Raw genomic sequence first — 15,346 nt, 5'->3', positions numbered from 1 at the left:
AAAATACTGAGTTGATGCTGTGTGGATACAGCATGGGTTGACGGCAGTCTAGCGTAAGTATGAGCTTAAAGCTCAAATGAAGAATGAAGACGGACGGTATTAACTTAGCAGAGCGAATGCAGTGTGCAGTTCATAAAATAATGATGGATGGTCATCGATCAATCGATCACTATCCAGGATGAATGTATATGATGTAATAGCGGGGGTATAAAGTCCAAATAGAACGAGCACGGTCCCGGGACAAGCCCGCAGCACACATCGCCTTTGTATTCGTTCGAGTTTTGCGCTTCTGAAATTCTGATTCCAGCAAACTCGATCGATCCACTCATCTGGCAGCTCGAAGGGTCAATGTTAAACAGACCAAGACCACCAAACTCACCACCCACCAACGATCTCGCAGCAGAAACTGCATTCCTCCTCCAGCCCGCGGATCCAGAATCTGACCAATCTGACCTCCTCGTACAATTCGGCGTCGTTCACGGAGTGGAGTCTGAACAAGCCAGGCGACAAGGCATCACGTGATACTGCCCGATGACAAGTTGGGCATGGGAATAAACGCGAGGCCTTCAGTGCCGTGCAGGTGCCGGTCGATATGCCAGAGATGGAGGTGCATGCGCGTGGCGAGGATCGCGAGGACAACGAACTGGAAACTGTATATAGGTGTGTTTGGGGGTCTAGTTAGTATGAATGCGCAGCAGGATTTAGAGAGTGCATACTCTTGAAACATGGCGTAATATTCGTACTGTGCACGGATGATCAATGACTCGGTCACAATGGAATTTGTTCACGCACATGGAGGAGCAGCGACGTGAGGACGTTCACCATGGAGAAAGCTTCCGAAACAAGAATCACTGAAAATGCCTGACGATGTGTGCATGTCTTCACTCACACACGCCACATGCATAGTAAAAGACATTATGATGCACCAGGACGGCGTACATATGGCCGTTGGCCGTCCGCCTGCTCTGTATGGCGCGTACGAGTGTGAGGGTCATGAGTCCTGGAGACCGACAGTCAACACGCATCTATATATATATGGTCCCGATTCCTGGCGACACACCAAGTCCAAGCGCAAGCAAGAGAAGAAATGGTAAAGAGAGCTGGATACTGTTCGAGCTCTGGTAGCAGCCTGTGATGCCCGGTATCGCGCTGGTCGCAACTGTGAAAGTGGTGTGAAAGCGTGTGAATATTGGAAGGAAGGCTCACTCGCGTACATGGTGCGGTGGCAATATTGGTGAAGTAAATGCTGACGGATGCTAAGATGACAGCCTGACGGGTGCATCTACCAAGAGCTTGCGATGCAGTGATGGCATAGGACTCACGAGAAAGGCGACAAGCGTCGTTGTGGCTACGAATCTATTGTGATTCCAGAGTGCACATGTTCTGAGCACGAAAAAGCCTGGATGAATGGGATCAGGAACGCCGGCATGTCGCAGCGAAAGAATAGATACATTCAGAGCAAGTGACTGATATTAGGCTAAAACCTGTGAGAGGAAAGGGTAGCGCTCAGCAAGGACGTCCATAGATGCATGTGCGATGCACGTACATGAGCAAATAGCGTTCAATGTCTCGCATGCCTGGCAAAGTCATGCAGTCAGCGTCGTTCATCAGTCAATGAGTCCACCACGCGTTCACATACTTCGGAGTTCTTGATCGAGATGGAGTTCACTGAAGCAGGAAATGTCAATTCATAGCTGCATGTGCTGGGGCTGACGCACGATATAGATGTCCGGTGAAGAGGAGAAAAGGCACGTATCGTGCAACAACATAAAGACCTTTTACCTTGGACCAGCGTGACCGGAGTAGGAATGACCACTTTGAACAGATTGATTATCATCAATAGCAAAAAAACGAGTCGTAAGTGTATTACCTCCTGATGAAGTGAACAAGCATAATCGTAAGTCTGGGCAAGGAAGTTAAACGACAGGCAGAAATTCATCGGGAGAAGCCCACCCAGAATGTAGCCATCGACGCTGAGCTGTGTTAGAAGAAACAAGAAACAAGTTCATGCAGTACGCACCATATATGTACTGGTGGCACATGTGTTAAGTATCTTAATCAACAGTTGTCGGATCGACAAAAAAAAGACGCACCGTGTACGTCTGTAAGCTCCTCGCTGCTGCGATATCGTTAACTGAATACTGCATCTCCATTCTTTCGAGAGGTAGAAAATGGGATTCGCGCGAGGAATGCAAATCGCGCACCTTCTTATCTCTTATGAATGAGTTGGGATACGAGCAAGCTCCGGGCGCAACACGGGCGCCGTGGCAGGTAGAATTTGAAGGGCTTGAATCTCGTCACCCGTTCGAGTTCTGGAACGGTGGCAAGTAATTATAAGTGACGTGAGTTCGAATTACAGCATCTGATTTGAGCCCATCACAGAAATCAAAGCGGGAATCAGCCGACTTCAAAACCCAATGACGAAACCAGCATTTATTATAATCCAATAATCTGTCTGCACATCATGATGTGTAACGCCGCAAACGCTCAAATGAAAGGACGAAATAAGGACGGACTGGAGCAAGGCGAATGTATAGGTCGTGAAATAATGACGGAGGGTCATATTGTTCGATATCCAAGAGTATGTAATGGCGGAGATAGTGCAACGTCCCAGAACACAGTGAAAACATAATAAGAGGCGATCCGCGGATGAGTCCAGTAATCGTCCATCATACTGAGTTGATGGGCAGCTCAATAGGGCAGGGGGCGGCATTTACCTGTGTGGATGCGGCATGGGTTCCCGGCAGTCCAGCAATATCCATCGAAAGGATGAGGTTGAAGCTCACACCTGTTGCTCGTGTGAGCAAACAAAAGTAACTATGTCATAGACACTGACCTGGTCTTTGCCCACCAGTATAAAGCCCAGAATTCTTGCATGCGTTATACCACGAATTCCACGTCGGATCCGTGTCATTTGATGCAACATACGAGAAGTTGAGCGGGACCTGGATCTTCGGATATGACTTTGCGGGGAGGGTATCCCCCCCGAAATACCCCGTGCCAACTTGCAGGTTTGTGGTCGGGTCCCACACCTGCGCAGTGATGTGGTTGAAGGTAAGGGGAATAAAGTTGCCGGTGGTATCAACTTGGATATCTGCGAGTGCAGGGAAGGAGAAATTGGCTGGGTACCGGGAGAATTCAGTTGGAATCGAGGCATTGTAGTTACCAGTGGCGGCAACCAGAGGTGTAGAGCTATTGAACGATAGACCGGGTACTCGAGGAATAGTGAGTGCGAGGATAGTGCCGATGCTACAAGACATGTTAATATCTTTATGCTCAGGTAGAACGAGTGACTTACACGGCGCACACTCCAAATATGAAGAAGATGAGGAACTTTTTGGTGAACCACTTTCCACACAAACCCGTCTCCCCGCGATGCCAGGCTTTCCACTTCTCTCGCCGCTTGTCACTCTTCATCTCTCGTCGACCCGATTTAGTCATGTTTTTCATCTCAGATAATTGCCATTCTGGACCGAGTGCAGGTACAGTGACAAGTTCTACTGGTGTGAGAGCACTGTCGGCGTCACCATCTGTCTTGGCACCAGGCGGAGGGGGAGGTGGGGGGAGCTGATGATAACTGCGCATCGTTTAGCATGGTAGAACAGGTACGTTCTCCCATATACATACCCTGCTTCCTGATGTTGCCCAATCCCGAACGCAGTGCTATATCTTGGGCCGGCGTTGTTAAAATCTGCATAAACGTCCCAGGTCTGAGCCTCTGGTACCTCTTCTTCTTCATCACGTCCGCCTTTCAGCGGTTCTAGGCGTCCTGCAGCGAAAAAGGATGAGGCGTTGTACCCTGCAGATTGTCCTCCAGTTAACGCATCATGGCTCGCCCGCGTTTGTCGATCAGCATAGAACGAAGAAGCATCATCTCGTGGACGACTAGAGGGTGTATAATTGGGAGTTTCTGCATGATTCAGGGCATCGAAAGAGCCTCTACGTCCTCCATAGAAAGAAGAGACAGTCGATTTTCTGTCATAATCCATGGCAAGAGAAGAAGTAACAAGGGAAACGAATAAACGAATGGCTAGAGATGGCTAGGTGGGAAGCAGCGCCAACCTTCGGAACATTGTGACCGACGCCGCATTTACCGTAAATAGTTTATAGGGTTAGGGTTAGATTGAATCAGAATTTATGTGGAAACTCTCAGACGGGAGAACTCCGTTTTCCTTGTGTGAGGCCACAGAATCAAGGCGGGTACGTACGGAACCTTCATGATCTCGGCTTAGTAGGAGATTCCTCACCCGCATTAATTCTGTAGCTAGCCACAGTCAACGATGTTGAAAAGTCACGCCGCATCTAGAAAATTGCGGATCTGAAGTAGTCACTGAATGCTGGCAGGCTTGAACTAGTTGAACGGCTAGTAGCACGAGGGTGTACTGCTTCGCCTGTCACCGTGAGGCCTGCAATTCCATGAAACTGGCAGCAATTCTCCACGACTCAGGTTTGTCTTACTCTTTTCTTCGACGTTTTACTCGATAAGTAACTCAGCCCAGCTTGCCACATCAGACTCTCAGAATCAGACTCAGATAGAGTTGTATACTACAAAAACTTTCTCCGCGGCTTATCTTGATCCCGATCTCGATCAGCCTCTCTCCCAATCACTGTGGCACTTGTGGGGTCACAAGTTTTTTCCAGTAATAAGTAATCGCCTAGTACCGTAACCCAGCTGAACATCATATGCACGCAGCATTTACACCCTTTGGGTAAGCCATTGGCTCTGGAACAGGTGCGTCCTGGACGCCCTACATCCATAATGAATGCTCACTACTCGTGGTACAACAACAGGTCATCCTTTTTCTGAACCTGAGCAGCCTGACAAATGGCTACGCTAACAGTGTCATATACACTCGGTCAGCCAGCACCCCTGACCTACTTTGACCTAGCATGGATACCGTTGCTATGGTCTCGACTGTAGCTGGTATCCTCCTTGTAGGATCCGTGAATGTCATCATGCATCCATGATTATGGATCTTGGTCGCGTCTAGCCTGCTTGGTAAAAAAAATCGCCGTTCTCTACCATGCATCCTCACTCTCTGCACAGCAACTGGTCTTTCTGGCTGCATGATATTCCTCTCCTTCGCTAGCGCAGTGACAACTCGCTTAGTGGGCCCCGTCTCACACGGGGGATGCTCTTGGCGTGCTATTCATACTTGTTCTATTTCATCTGCTTCCATACTGGCAGAATCTACGCCACTTCATGTGTCTACTGCAGCGAGATATTCCCATCACACATACGCCCACCGGGTGTGGCGTTCTCTATGACCGGGACATTTCTGTCGATTGCTGTGTTCTTAGAAGTTTCTACGGTGCTCGTAGGGGTTTGGTGGGGGTACTATGTGGTATTTATGTACCTGATGGCAGTGAATCTGGTTATCATGCTCCATTTCCCTTCTGAGGTGAGGCTCTAATTGGACGTAATCCGAGGGATTCTGATGTTGGAACGGATAAAAGGTCTCACTCTGGAAGAAAACAACAGCAAGTTGGCGATGCCGTCGCAGCGCACTTTCAGGAGAATGAATCAGACTCAGATAACACCTCTAGTGACGGAAAAGCAGGCGTTGAGTCCCAATATAAGTACTCTATGGTGTGCTACGCGGGATTTTTTGTTTCTTCTTACAGTCCACTACCCGGGAGTTGCTTACTACTTGACCTCAGGCGTTGAACAGTGTGTAAATCACGCATCAATCGAGATGAAATAACGATTGGTACTCCTGCCAACAACGATTGCCGGAAGACCCTTACGTTCCGTGTAACGTCATGATGCAAGCACTGCCTGCGCCAGCTACGAGAAATGATCGTACTACGTCATTTCTCAATACCGTCTTTACTATAACGGGCTATCCAAATGAGTCATCTATCCCCTTCCTTTGGGGATTCATTTGCAATATCGGCGCGGGGAGCAACTAAATGCGAAGTCTATCGGCTGCCTAGGTAGCTTACCAATTTCCAATCATATCTGAGTATTGTCGTTGCTCGAACTCTCGAGCCCTGCATGGTCAAGTGTTGCATATGCTGGACAGTGTCTTCACATATGCCTTGGGACTGCCTTGTTCCCCGTTTCCATTAGAAAGCGCTCACAAATTTAAACAGGTTCGCACCACTTGGCGATATATATTATTACCAATACTTGCCAATGTCATTAATGCAGCTCCTCATGCATAAGCGACGTGGCGCTGTTCACAATCGAACGCTGTACAGCAGTGTACGACTATGAATGTATACAGATCCATCTGATGAAGTCCAAGAAGAAGCGGGTAACCTTGTTTGTCCAGATACGCAGGTATGTCGGAAAATATGGAAAATCACTGCCCCTCGAAGCTTGCTGCGCCCGGAAAGCACGTTTGCGAACATGCACCATAGTTATCAGAAGTATTCAGGGTCCTTTTACCCGCCCGAGTATCAAGTGGGTGCTTTGAGAATGTTCCCCAGAAACCACAGAACCTGGGGCAATTTCCCTCCGAACCCTTCCGCATATTTTGTTGGCGGAGATTGACAGTGTGTTATTGAGTGAAAGGGGCTGTGACAGACGAATAATCCACATATGTGGTAGCAAGTAGAAGCTCACTCAGCTTAAGATAAGGAAAATAAGGGTCCATAGAGTAACGGACGACACAGCGTGCCGGAATCTGCCACATATACGAAGTGTTATTAGCAATATGCCCCCGATTAAAATTATGCGAGATTTATTCTGCCAACGGAACTTCTGTAACTTTGCAAAAGGAATGGAATCGCCTGCCACTGCCAGTATAACTTTGGTTAATAATGTTTTGTATATCGTACTAGCTAAGCTAAGAACAACCATGACGTCTGCGCGGCTTTCATATCCACATAGTATTTAAATTTACAAAGGGCTGTCAGATATTACTATCAATCATAAGCACACGTCCTAGATTAGGTATGAAGCAGGTCCTATCCTGCGACAAAAACGTGTCGCTCGGCTAGCCTCGTACGGGACATACAGAAGACTCAGGAGCAGCCCTATAATAGTGTATGTATAAGTAAGTAAAGAAGTTGGAGCTAATCGGTGGCACTAGCAGGCGAATGGGGGTATGTATGTGAACCATGCGGTGAGGGGGAACAAAAGTCCGTAGACCATGGAGAAAGAGAAGACATACGTCCATTGAATTGCACTCGCAAAGCGAATGAATGAAATATGCCAAGGCATCTAAGTGGATAGCTCGCCATCTACTGGAGTGAAGGGGGACTCAGGCCACGGATGATATTCAATAATGATGGAGTCGGTCTTGGGGCGCGGACGAGTATCCTCCGGTGGGAATCATCGATTTCGGGAATGAGCGAGCACGAGTTCGCTCAAGAAGTAACGGATGCATCCGAAGCGTCCCAAAACATATGACAGTCGGACGTGGCGTACGTCCGCAGCAACAGTGTTCAGGACTGATGTCATCCCCTTGCAATGGGCTCATCTACGTGGCGTCGCGGCGCAGGGTGGCACTTCCGCGGGTGGCGTACTGGCTCTCTCTGGTGCGACTGAGGTGGAATTGGGACTGCGTAGAAGGAAGCTGTGGTTGGTCTTGCTGTGTAAGGAGGAGGAAGAGCGGGAGTCGCCGCCATCGAGAGGTCGGGTGACGAATTCGACGTCTCACTTTCAGTAACAGAATTCGAGGCACGGTGATTGCCTAACGGCAGCACATATCCTGGTGCCAGCAGATATATTAATAAATGTGTATATATATCAATAAGGAACAAACAGCTCACCGAAGACGCGACGGTGGATGTTTAAACGGGGCTGGAATAATAAGTGAAGGAGATAGATGACGGACAGAATCGACACTGTGGGATCGGCACATTGGCCAAGTCAACTTTAATGTCGGGAGCTCGGCGGCGCTTGGGGGTACTTACGGAAACCAGCTACGATACCGATAACAAGTTGCCACTGCAGGCCACCAGCATTTTTTTCGGCACGGCGGACGTTCATCGCGATGGCAAAGAGGGGAGTGCGGAGGGGGGGCATAGTTGGTGAGCGGTAAGTACTCACATCGCGTTAAATACTTATTCATTCTGGGGCAGTACATACCACGCTGAGTCTCAACTTATTTGATATAAGAAAGAACGGTAAGGGAGGAGGCTCCAAAATGGGATAGCGTTATTATTATTCAAGCTGAAAATAAACTAAGACGATTCTTCGCGGGAGAAGAGCTGACCTGTGAACACCCCTCTTTCAAATCCATCAAAATGCCGGAAGTGCCGTCCATGCGGGGCCGTGGAGCCTCTCAAACTTGCGTCCAGAAGCAGCTGTTACACTACAACCACGGAGACGTGAGTTGTGAACCCGATTCTTTTCCGAGACGCCATCAAGGGCTCCAGCTCTTTTGTGAGGGCTTCTGATAGCTTTCTCCCACTAGTTCTAGCCGCTGTAGGAGAGCATCTGCATTCGTGCTCGAATAGAGTGGATCCAGACCATCGCCATTTACCAACATAGACCGTTTCCATACCAGCTCATCGACACTAGCCAAGAAGTCCATGGAAGACCTGATGTCCTTGACACTGGGCTGTGGACGAACAACGTCCGGACCTTCATTCTGACATTCAGAAATTAGGTTTATCACTGAATGAGCAGACAATTGTAGTGATGCGATCAGTTCCTGATGAGATTGTGACATGAGCATTACAAGAAACCTAACCTTGAAACTCACGGTAAGAACCTTTCTTGGCCTTAGTGTTCAGAAAGACGCGAGATCTCATCCTGAACAAGTGGAATTAAGTCCTTGTGGCGTTACAGATGCCTGTGCCTGGGACGAAATAATGTCATGATCCCCGGAAGGCTGAACACAAGGTTTTTCTGCTTGTAAGCTCTTCAACGGGAAAAGCCGCTCCGCGACCAAGGTTCGGAGGTTGTCATAATTATCGCGGAGAGCGTTGACTTCGGAGGTAGCGTGTGAGAACTCGTGATTCAAATGCTCGAACTGAAGTGGCTTAATCAGATCTTGGACCCTATCCTACCATACCGCAGATGCAGAGATTCAGGATCAGGGCGAACAATGAGCTGTACAGGGACTCACCGCGCGTAAAGTTGTGGGTGTCGTGAGCGGTGCAGTTAGTCCCGCGGTCCTCGTGGCATATTTCTCTGTAGAACTACTCTACTGTTATGAATTGAGGAGTTCGCATTAGATACGTTCGGAACATACCTGATGAGGTGGTGTCTGAGTGTGCAGTGTAGGATTTACTGTGGGAATTTGCGAACTCGGTAGCTCGTCCCGGGAGGAAAAAAATTTCTCATCAGATCTGATGCGAACTAACTCGTCTGAAGAGGAACAAGAGCGTGATGCCCTAGCTGACGATGGGGATTGTTGTACCAGTGTGGTCCTATTCTGAACAATCTGATCCAGTGGTTCGGAAGAACCGGCTGAGGGCAGACGTGAACCCTGCCGCCTCTGTTCAGAGAACTGACTTGACGGGGACACAGACCTGGAGAGACCACTTCCGCCAAGTGCCTTGGGACCATCAGTAACAAATGCTGTGGTATGACAGAATATACATACATCCTGCACGTCGTTCCCATGCTGCGCACGCAAACGGTGGATCTCTAAGTGGCTATCGGGGAAGATGTTATCGGTTCCATCAGCGCCTAAATTTTGTTTTGCGAACATCAAACGGATCTTGTTAAAATCTAGTTTGCCCGATGCGTCCCGTAGTTCGACGGTGGGATGAGGGCTATGTGAGGAATTGGCTACTGCGATATTATGAATATCATCCGATGCGAGTAGATCTATGAGCGCATCAAAATTACTGTCAGCATCAGCAGATTGCTGATTCACGCTGCGAGTACGTGAAGGCCGTGGGTTCAGCATAGTTTTAAAGCGAAAAATGCTCGAGAATCAGGTTGCTAAGAGGGTCATATCACTGTCGGTTTGTGGAACAAATGAACATCGTATCAGCGTATGTGTGCAGATGCTCACAAATAGGGACCAATATTTACATAGAATTATATTGGTCCAGTGGTTACATAATAATGTAGGTCCAGACAATGCGGTCCGTGCTTCGAAAATGTTGTTTGCAGTCTTGTTGATTCAGTGAACTGTGCAGCTGTACGTGCTGTAGATTTGACATCGCATAGCATCGCGTTGTTCGTTTTTTTTCAACGCTTTTGAAATTTTGTACCCGCGGGACACTGGATCGCGGAGTACTTGGTTGACTTGGCCGAGTTTAGTAAGGAGATGCTGAGACCCAGTCCTGGCCCAAGCTGGACAGTACTGCCAGGTAATGTTACATATCCTCTAAACTGTCAATTTTCTACGGCTCATTCGATGCAAGAGCCTCCAAGCACTTCCCCTACACCCACAACGCGATCTGACCCTGCCAGTGATCTCGCCGACAACGAAGAAGATAACTCAAATACACCCCCAGGGAAGAGAAAAGCTATCGAGAGCCCTATTTCCGTTCCGAGGCTCCAGAAGGTTCCGCGTTTCAATGATAGTAATCAGCGCGAGAATCGTGCTGAAGTGTCGTTTGGTAAACGAACGAATGGTGTTGCTCCTAGTAGTCTAACACAACCTCCTAATATCGCCAAGAAATCCCGTTCCTCTTGTTTGTCCCAACCTGCGCGTCCTGAGAAAGGCAAAGATCGTGCGTCAAGCGGGGGGTCAACCTCTTCGCTGGGTGATAATATATCAACTATGCTCGAGAAGCAAAAGACGCGGTACAAGCGCGTGGAGACAGCTCGCAAGACAGCTCGCAAGACTACTGGAGGCCTCAGAGTATCCACTTCAGACCTTTTTCGCGCAGTTCAGAAGTCCAGCAGTACGTTTTCCCTCCCTATCGTATACTTCAGTGTATTAATAAGTGCGCGACGTGACAAGGTGGTTCTGACGTTTCTGCTGCTGCCACTCGTGTGCGAAGAGGTCAGCTACATACTTTCCCGTCTGCATCCACCCTTAATGTCTTCACCCAGCTTCTGGTAGAGGGTTCCTGCCTCCGCCCACTAGAGACGTCATTGAGCTCACTGACTCTTCGGATTCTGCGAGACGAAGAATGATCCGCAATGACGATACCATCATCATCTTGAGCTCAGATGGAGGCACTCCTCCAAGACAACCTCAGCCATCGCAGAAGCCGACTTCCCGCAACGCAGGCCCTCGACATCCACCTCCTGCTGATGCTGAAGTTATTTGCATATCAGACAGTGATGATGACAATGCACCTGCTCCCCCGCCAACGACTGTTGTTCTTCCCATTCAGGCACCCAATCCTCGCCTACCTTCGCCATCTCCGATGGTTATGGAACCAGAAAATGAAGCGACTGCCCGATCTCGAATTTCAAGTTCCAGAAGACTCGTTCTATGTACCGATGGAACCTGAATCCAACTTTGACGAAGGACTTGCAAGCTCAGAACTGCAACGTCAAACAGAGGAATTGTTTTCGTATATTGATTTGGATCCCCAGAACCAGATAACGCTGATCGAATCGATAGTCCGATTGCTCACGACGCCCCTAATACTGCTCAGGACCCACATGTTCCAGCCCCTGACTTGCCCACTGATTCCAGCCTTCCACCCTCTGAGCAAGCAACCGAGACTTCCTTGATTGATATGGTTCCGGTCGGGATAACTTCTCAACCTAACGGAGCCGATACTGTTCCTCGTCTAGAGTCGTCATCGGGCTCCAAAACTTCAATAATCGTCCCACAAGCTCCGTCCCAGACGCACGCTGCCGTCACCAAACCCTCGATTACGTGGAATTATACTCCTCCCCGCACCAACCCGTTTTTTGCTAGAACGCTTGCTTTTAATGCAAAGGTGTTGAAAAAAACTCTACCCTCGGATGTACAGATATCTAGTGAACCCATCGTGCCCACTTCTCCCGCTGCTCCAGTTGCTTCACCAGCCGCTGTTGGGTCGTCCATAAAAAACACCCCACCCGCGTCATTGGTAGATGAACAGGCTTCCAACGCACCCTCATCTGTTAAATCTCCACCTCGTAACGATGATAGGAGTGTTTTGCCAACACTTGCAGATAAAGCTGCAGTAGACGCGTCCCTCCAGCTTCCACAAACAGAATCATGCGACAATATCAGTGTTCCTATGACTCCTAGCGACCAACCTTCCGCTCGCGAACCTCAAACCCAGTCCGAACCTCCATCCATGAATGTCCCCATCACCACGTCGGACATACCAGCACCATCAACATCCGCGCCTCCCCCCTCCATCCCCGTCCCGTCCCGTCCCGTTCCTGTCCCACCACGCGTGCAACGCACTACCGCCAAACTCTCACTCACCGAGTTAATCAACAAGAGACGAGAGGAGCACTTCAGGTTGCGTCGCTCTGGCCAATGCATCGATCTCACGGACGACGTGTCACCTTCGAGTGGTGATAATCAGGCACCCAGTGTGTCTACATCGAAGCCACAAGAATCTGTGCAATATCCACATCCTACGTCCACGAACATGTCTTCATTGCCTGCTGTCCCGGCCTCAGCCGGCCAGCCAACTCCGTCTATTGAGACTCGTACGCCGAGCATACAGGAAATCCGCGATCTCATGCGTCAGCGTCCATCCAGCAGCAAGCTCAGCATCTCTTCAATAGCCAGCAACCCGAGCACTTCATCTGCAGCATCTGGCCCCGATATCTCTCCCCCTCGTTCCCTCACATCCAATTCAACATCCTCTAGCAACCAAAGCGGCTCCAAAGCCAGCTCGAGAAGGAAGGGTCGTTCGATAGGCATGGCGAGTCTGGAAATGTTCATCTCGCCCATCCCAGACACATCCCAGCCTGCGTCAACGAAAAAGATGACGCCACGGAGTGGTAAGAGGACCTCGTGTAATGCAGATGCGTTTAAGCGCATTATCACACCCACAGCTGGGGTATTGGTGCGCAATCATTCGTTGTCACCGTCTGAGGGCCGGAGAACCAGGCGTGCTGTTCAGTCGCCTAGCCCTCGTAGTACTGGTCCTGACGTTGTTGCTTCGGATCCGCCGCCCTCGGTTTCTCCGCAAGTTCATGGTCGATATTTTGCGCAGCCTGACGTAGTTGAGGAACTTACAGCTACGTCGATCACCTCACCATTTGTTGATCCTATGGAGCAAGAAACGGAAGTCCAGCACACAGGGGCCGAAACACATCTTACGCACGAAGGCGCATCTCCCCCAGATGACATAATAGATGTTATGCTTCGATCGGAAGGACTACAAGGTGTCACGGAGAGCATTGGATTTCTGGATCTACATGAACACAGCCGATCATCAGAAGCAAAGACCAGTGTTGATCAGGTACGTACAAACTCTCGTGGAGTCCACCAGGTGAAACCGACAGTCTGACATGTTTCATCAGGTGGACACTTCGCCTCTGGAAAATATATTTGAAGACGGGGACCTCGGAGCTGTCCCAGTGTCTTCCGAATTGATAGAACACCGGGAGTTCGAGTCACTGGAGATGTTGGTAGATGACGTTTCGGCTGAGAGCGTAGAGCAAGCTCCGGTCTCTGTGGATGAGCACCACAATGTTGACGAAGAAGGCGACAATTTAGTTACGAGAAGACGAGATGCATCAGCGGAGCAGACGAGGGCAAGCTCTGCGTCGATGGGTGAGTCGGGCGATAGCGACCAGGAATGCCTTTCAGTGATCATGCAATTAGAGGTTTCAGATGGAGAGGTACGGCTGCTCGTTCGTGGCGAAACGTCTACTGTTTCTTATCCTTGCTTTGCAGTTAGGAGACGCAAATCATCCGATTTCCATCAGTAGCAGTCGGACAGTATCTTCACAGGCTTCTTCAAGACATCTTTCTCAGTCTCTTGTGGGCGCTGTTGGCGCAGGAGATGGAGGTGATGCCGTCGCCGTAAAGCAGCTCGAAGACGGGGTCGAATCTTATATGGGTGGATACCCCGTTGTGACGTGGGAGTCGTATTCGCAAGCACGACGGCGACTACCACCCAAGTACCGTCTCGCAAAGGACCTTCCTCATGAGCTCCAAGACCGTGTCAATGCCCTCCCTCAATCGTATAGAGACTCGCCTCAGGCAGCGGTGCTCTTCGAGGCGATGATCGACGAAGCGATGGACAATGAGCTCGAAGCGCCTCCTATATCTGTCGTCAACGACGTCACAGACGAAGGCGCACCACCTTGGGAGTTCGTGTATACGAATGAGATGTGGTATGGGCAGGGCGTTCCTCCGCCTGACATGAAGAATCTGAAGAGCTGCAGTTGCGTCGGGCGATGCGATCCCAAGTCTAAGACGTGTGGGTGTGTGAAGCAGCAGCACCATCATTTAAAGCCATATATTGCCGATGGTACTATACCGAAGAGCTGGAATGGCGCGCCGTTTGTGTATGACAGCAAGGGGTGTCTTCAATGGTCAGGAATGCCGATCTTTGAGTGCAACGATTTCTGTGGGTGCGATGACGATTGTCCGAATCGGGTATGGCGCGTTTGTCTGCACGTTCTTGTTGGATTGCTGACCTTTGAATTTCTAGGTCGTCCAGAGGGGTAGGAGATATGCTGTCAATATCAAGAGGACAGAACATAAAGGATGGGGTGAGATTTTAGTGTTTTTGCTTTATATGACATCATTGACTGTTTTCAGGTATCTTTAATGCCCAGAAGAGGATTCCTAAGGGATCCTTTATGGGTATCTATGCTGGCGAGCTGCTGACCATTGATGAAGCTGATCGTCGTGGAGCGTGAGTGCCCAGTGTATGGGCGAGATATGTGGTCTTAACCGTCGGCTAGGCTATACAACAAGTTCGGACGGACTTACCTCTTTGACATCGATTTCCATCATCTGGGTGAAGAAGACCCAACGTACGCGGTGGATGCTTACCATGCTGGAAATGTTCGTTCCTGTAATGATCGTTCCTTTGCTCTCTCTGACAGTCTGTCTTGTAGTTCACCCGTTTTCTTGCAAGCCTATTTTTTCCATTTTTGTACAGAGCTGACGTCGTTCTATGCAGAATCACAGTTGTAACCCAAATTGTGAAATTGTAGCGTGCTACATCAACGAAGGCAGTATCGAGAAGCCACTGTTGACGGTCTTTACGAAGCGAGAAGTCGAACCCTTCGAGGAGCTGTCTTTCTCCTACATGGGCACCATTGATGATGACACGGTACGTTATTCATTACCGGTGTAGCACCGATCTAACTATATAGTCCGACCGATCAGATGATGAAGGCCAGAAATGCGAAAGCGAACAATGATGCGGTCTACGCGCAGTGCCATTGTGGGAGCACCAACTGTCTGGGAGTGTTGTTTTCGTAAATAGCACTTGTTTTCACTCCCTGATTCGCCCCACTATTTTCTCGTCTTCCGTAGTCTCTTCGGCCATGAGTTGCAATTTATCTGTGTCGATTGTTTGATAAGCTCTTACTTGGACGCATTCCATGGACGCGCTC

At 49.3% G+C, this 15,346-nt stretch overlaps 6 protein-coding genes across 6 annotated transcripts; 2 read left to right on the top strand and 4 right to left on the bottom strand.

Annotated features, from left to right (window-relative positions):
- Window positions 1-547: 547 nt before the first annotated feature.
- EDB91DRAFT_1135369 (uncharacterized protein) lies at window positions 548-2,179 on the bottom strand. The gene is made up of 14 exons (XM_041318807.1): window positions 2,094-2,179; window positions 2,021-2,030; window positions 1,954-1,973; window positions 1,871-1,903; window positions 1,719-1,815; window positions 1,640-1,668; window positions 1,547-1,577; window positions 1,452-1,484; window positions 1,323-1,399; window positions 1,215-1,269; window positions 1,061-1,159; window positions 793-1,000; window positions 717-742; window positions 548-650 (listed from the first exon to the last, which is right to left on the bottom strand). The coding sequence occupies exons 1-12, from the start codon at window positions 2,151-2,153 to the stop codon at window positions 882-884; spliced, it is 663 nt and encodes a 220-aa protein (XP_041176876.1). The 5' UTR covers window positions 2,154-2,179; the 3' UTR covers window positions 548-650; window positions 717-742; window positions 793-881.
- Window positions 2,180-2,341: 162 nt separating this feature from the next.
- EDB91DRAFT_1202834 (uncharacterized protein) lies at window positions 2,342-4,057 on the bottom strand. Its single transcript, XM_041320676.1, has 4 exons — window positions 3,628-4,057; window positions 3,299-3,577; window positions 2,837-3,249; window positions 2,342-2,788 (listed from the first exon to the last, which is right to left on the bottom strand). The coding sequence occupies exons 1-4, from the start codon at window positions 3,987-3,989 to the stop codon at window positions 2,670-2,672; spliced, it is 1,173 nt and encodes a 390-aa protein (XP_041176875.1). The 5' UTR covers window positions 3,990-4,057; the 3' UTR covers window positions 2,342-2,669.
- Window positions 4,058-7,407: 3,350 nt separating this feature from the next.
- EDB91DRAFT_1082394 (uncharacterized protein) lies at window positions 7,408-7,978 on the bottom strand (the record flags this gene model as incomplete). Its single annotated transcript, XM_041315485.1, has 3 exons — window positions 7,408-7,661; window positions 7,723-7,797; window positions 7,867-7,978. 3 exons carry the CDS (start codon window positions 7,976-7,978, stop codon window positions 7,408-7,410), a joined length of 441 nt encoding a protein of 146 aa, XP_041176874.1.
- A 772-nt stretch (window positions 7,979-8,750) lies between these two features.
- EDB91DRAFT_386312 (uncharacterized protein) lies at window positions 8,751-9,916 on the bottom strand. The gene is made up of 3 exons (XM_041327075.1): window positions 9,507-9,916; window positions 9,153-9,458; window positions 8,751-9,104 (listed from the first exon to the last, which is right to left on the bottom strand). Exons 1-3 carry the CDS (start codon window positions 9,813-9,815, stop codon window positions 8,994-8,996), a joined length of 726 nt encoding a protein of 241 aa, XP_041176873.1. The 5' UTR covers window positions 9,816-9,916; the 3' UTR covers window positions 8,751-8,993.
- A 343-nt stretch (window positions 9,917-10,259) lies between these two features.
- On the top strand, window positions 10,260-11,438 carry EDB91DRAFT_386239 (uncharacterized protein). The gene is made up of 4 exons (XM_041327074.1): window positions 10,260-10,476; window positions 10,536-10,764; window positions 10,824-10,865; window positions 10,916-11,438. The coding sequence occupies exons 1-4, from the start codon at window positions 10,435-10,437 to the stop codon at window positions 11,320-11,322; spliced, it is 720 nt and encodes a 239-aa protein (XP_041176872.1). The 5' UTR covers window positions 10,260-10,434; the 3' UTR covers window positions 11,323-11,438.
- A 2,391-nt stretch (window positions 11,439-13,829) lies between these two features.
- Window positions 13,830-15,212, top strand: EDB91DRAFT_1053752 (uncharacterized protein; the record flags this gene model as incomplete). The annotated part of the gene is made up of 6 exons (XM_041313774.1): window positions 13,830-14,375; window positions 14,431-14,491; window positions 14,541-14,637; window positions 14,687-14,789; window positions 14,908-15,080; window positions 15,131-15,212. 6 exons carry the CDS (start codon window positions 13,830-13,832, stop codon window positions 15,210-15,212), a joined length of 1,062 nt encoding a protein of 353 aa, XP_041176871.1.
- Window positions 15,213-15,346: the final 134 nt, after the last annotated feature.

This window comes from Suillus paluster (genome assembly GCF_016628075.1).
Source record: "Suillus paluster strain FC165 chromosome Unknown EDB91scaffold_28, whole genome shotgun sequence".
NCBI lineage: Eukaryota > Fungi > Basidiomycota > Agaricomycetes > Boletales > Suillaceae > Suillus > Suillus paluster.
This window is presented reverse-complemented; position numbering and strand designations above follow the sequence as displayed.

Bases quoted from the DNA above. Each gene is read 5' to 3' on its own strand.
- EDB91DRAFT_386239 (XM_041327074.1), top strand. From the start codon at position 10,435: ATGATAGTAATCAGCGCGAGAATCGTGCTGAAGTGTCGTTTG. The intron at 10,477-10,535 runs GTAAACGAACGA...AATATCGCCAAG, and splicing joins TCGTGCTGAAGTGTCGTTTG to AAATCCCGTTCCTCTTGTTT. The intron at 10,765-10,823 runs GTACGTTTTCCC...CGACGTGACAAG, and splicing joins CGCAGTTCAGAAGTCCAGCA to GTGGTTCTGACGTTTCTGCT.
- EDB91DRAFT_1202834 (XM_041320676.1), bottom strand. From the start codon at position 3,989: ATGGATTATGACAGAAAATCGACTGTCTCTTCTTTCTATGGAGGACGT. The intron at 3,578-3,627 runs GTATGTATATGG...AACGATGCGCAG, and splicing joins GGGCAACATCAGGAAGCAGG to TTATCATCAGCTCCCCCCAC. The intron at 3,250-3,298 runs GTAAGTCACTCG...CATGTCTTGTAG, and splicing joins ATATTTGGAGTGTGCGCCGT to CATCGGCACTATCCTCGCAC.
- EDB91DRAFT_1135369 (XM_041318807.1), bottom strand. From the start codon at position 2,153: ATGGAGATGCAGTATTCAGTTAACGATATCGCAGCAGCGAGGAGCTTA. The intron at 1,816-1,870 runs GTAATACACTTA...ATCTGTTCAAAG, and splicing joins CTTGTTCACTTCATCAGGAG to TGGTCATTCCTACTCCGGTC. The intron at 1,160-1,214 runs GTACGCGAGTGA...CCACTTTCACAG, and splicing joins CAATATTGCCACCGCACCAT to TTGCGACCAGCGCGATACCG.
- EDB91DRAFT_386312 (XM_041327075.1), bottom strand. From the start codon at position 9,815: ATGCTGAACCCACGGCCTTCACGTACTCGCAGCGTGAATCAGCAATCT. The intron at 9,459-9,506 runs GTATGTATATTC...GATGGTCCCAAG, and splicing joins ATGGGAACGACGTGCAGGAT to GCACTTGGCGGAAGTGGTCT. The intron at 9,105-9,152 runs GTATGTTCCGAA...TCATAACAGTAG, and splicing joins CTCAGACACCACCTCATCAG to AGTAGTTCTACAGAGAAATA.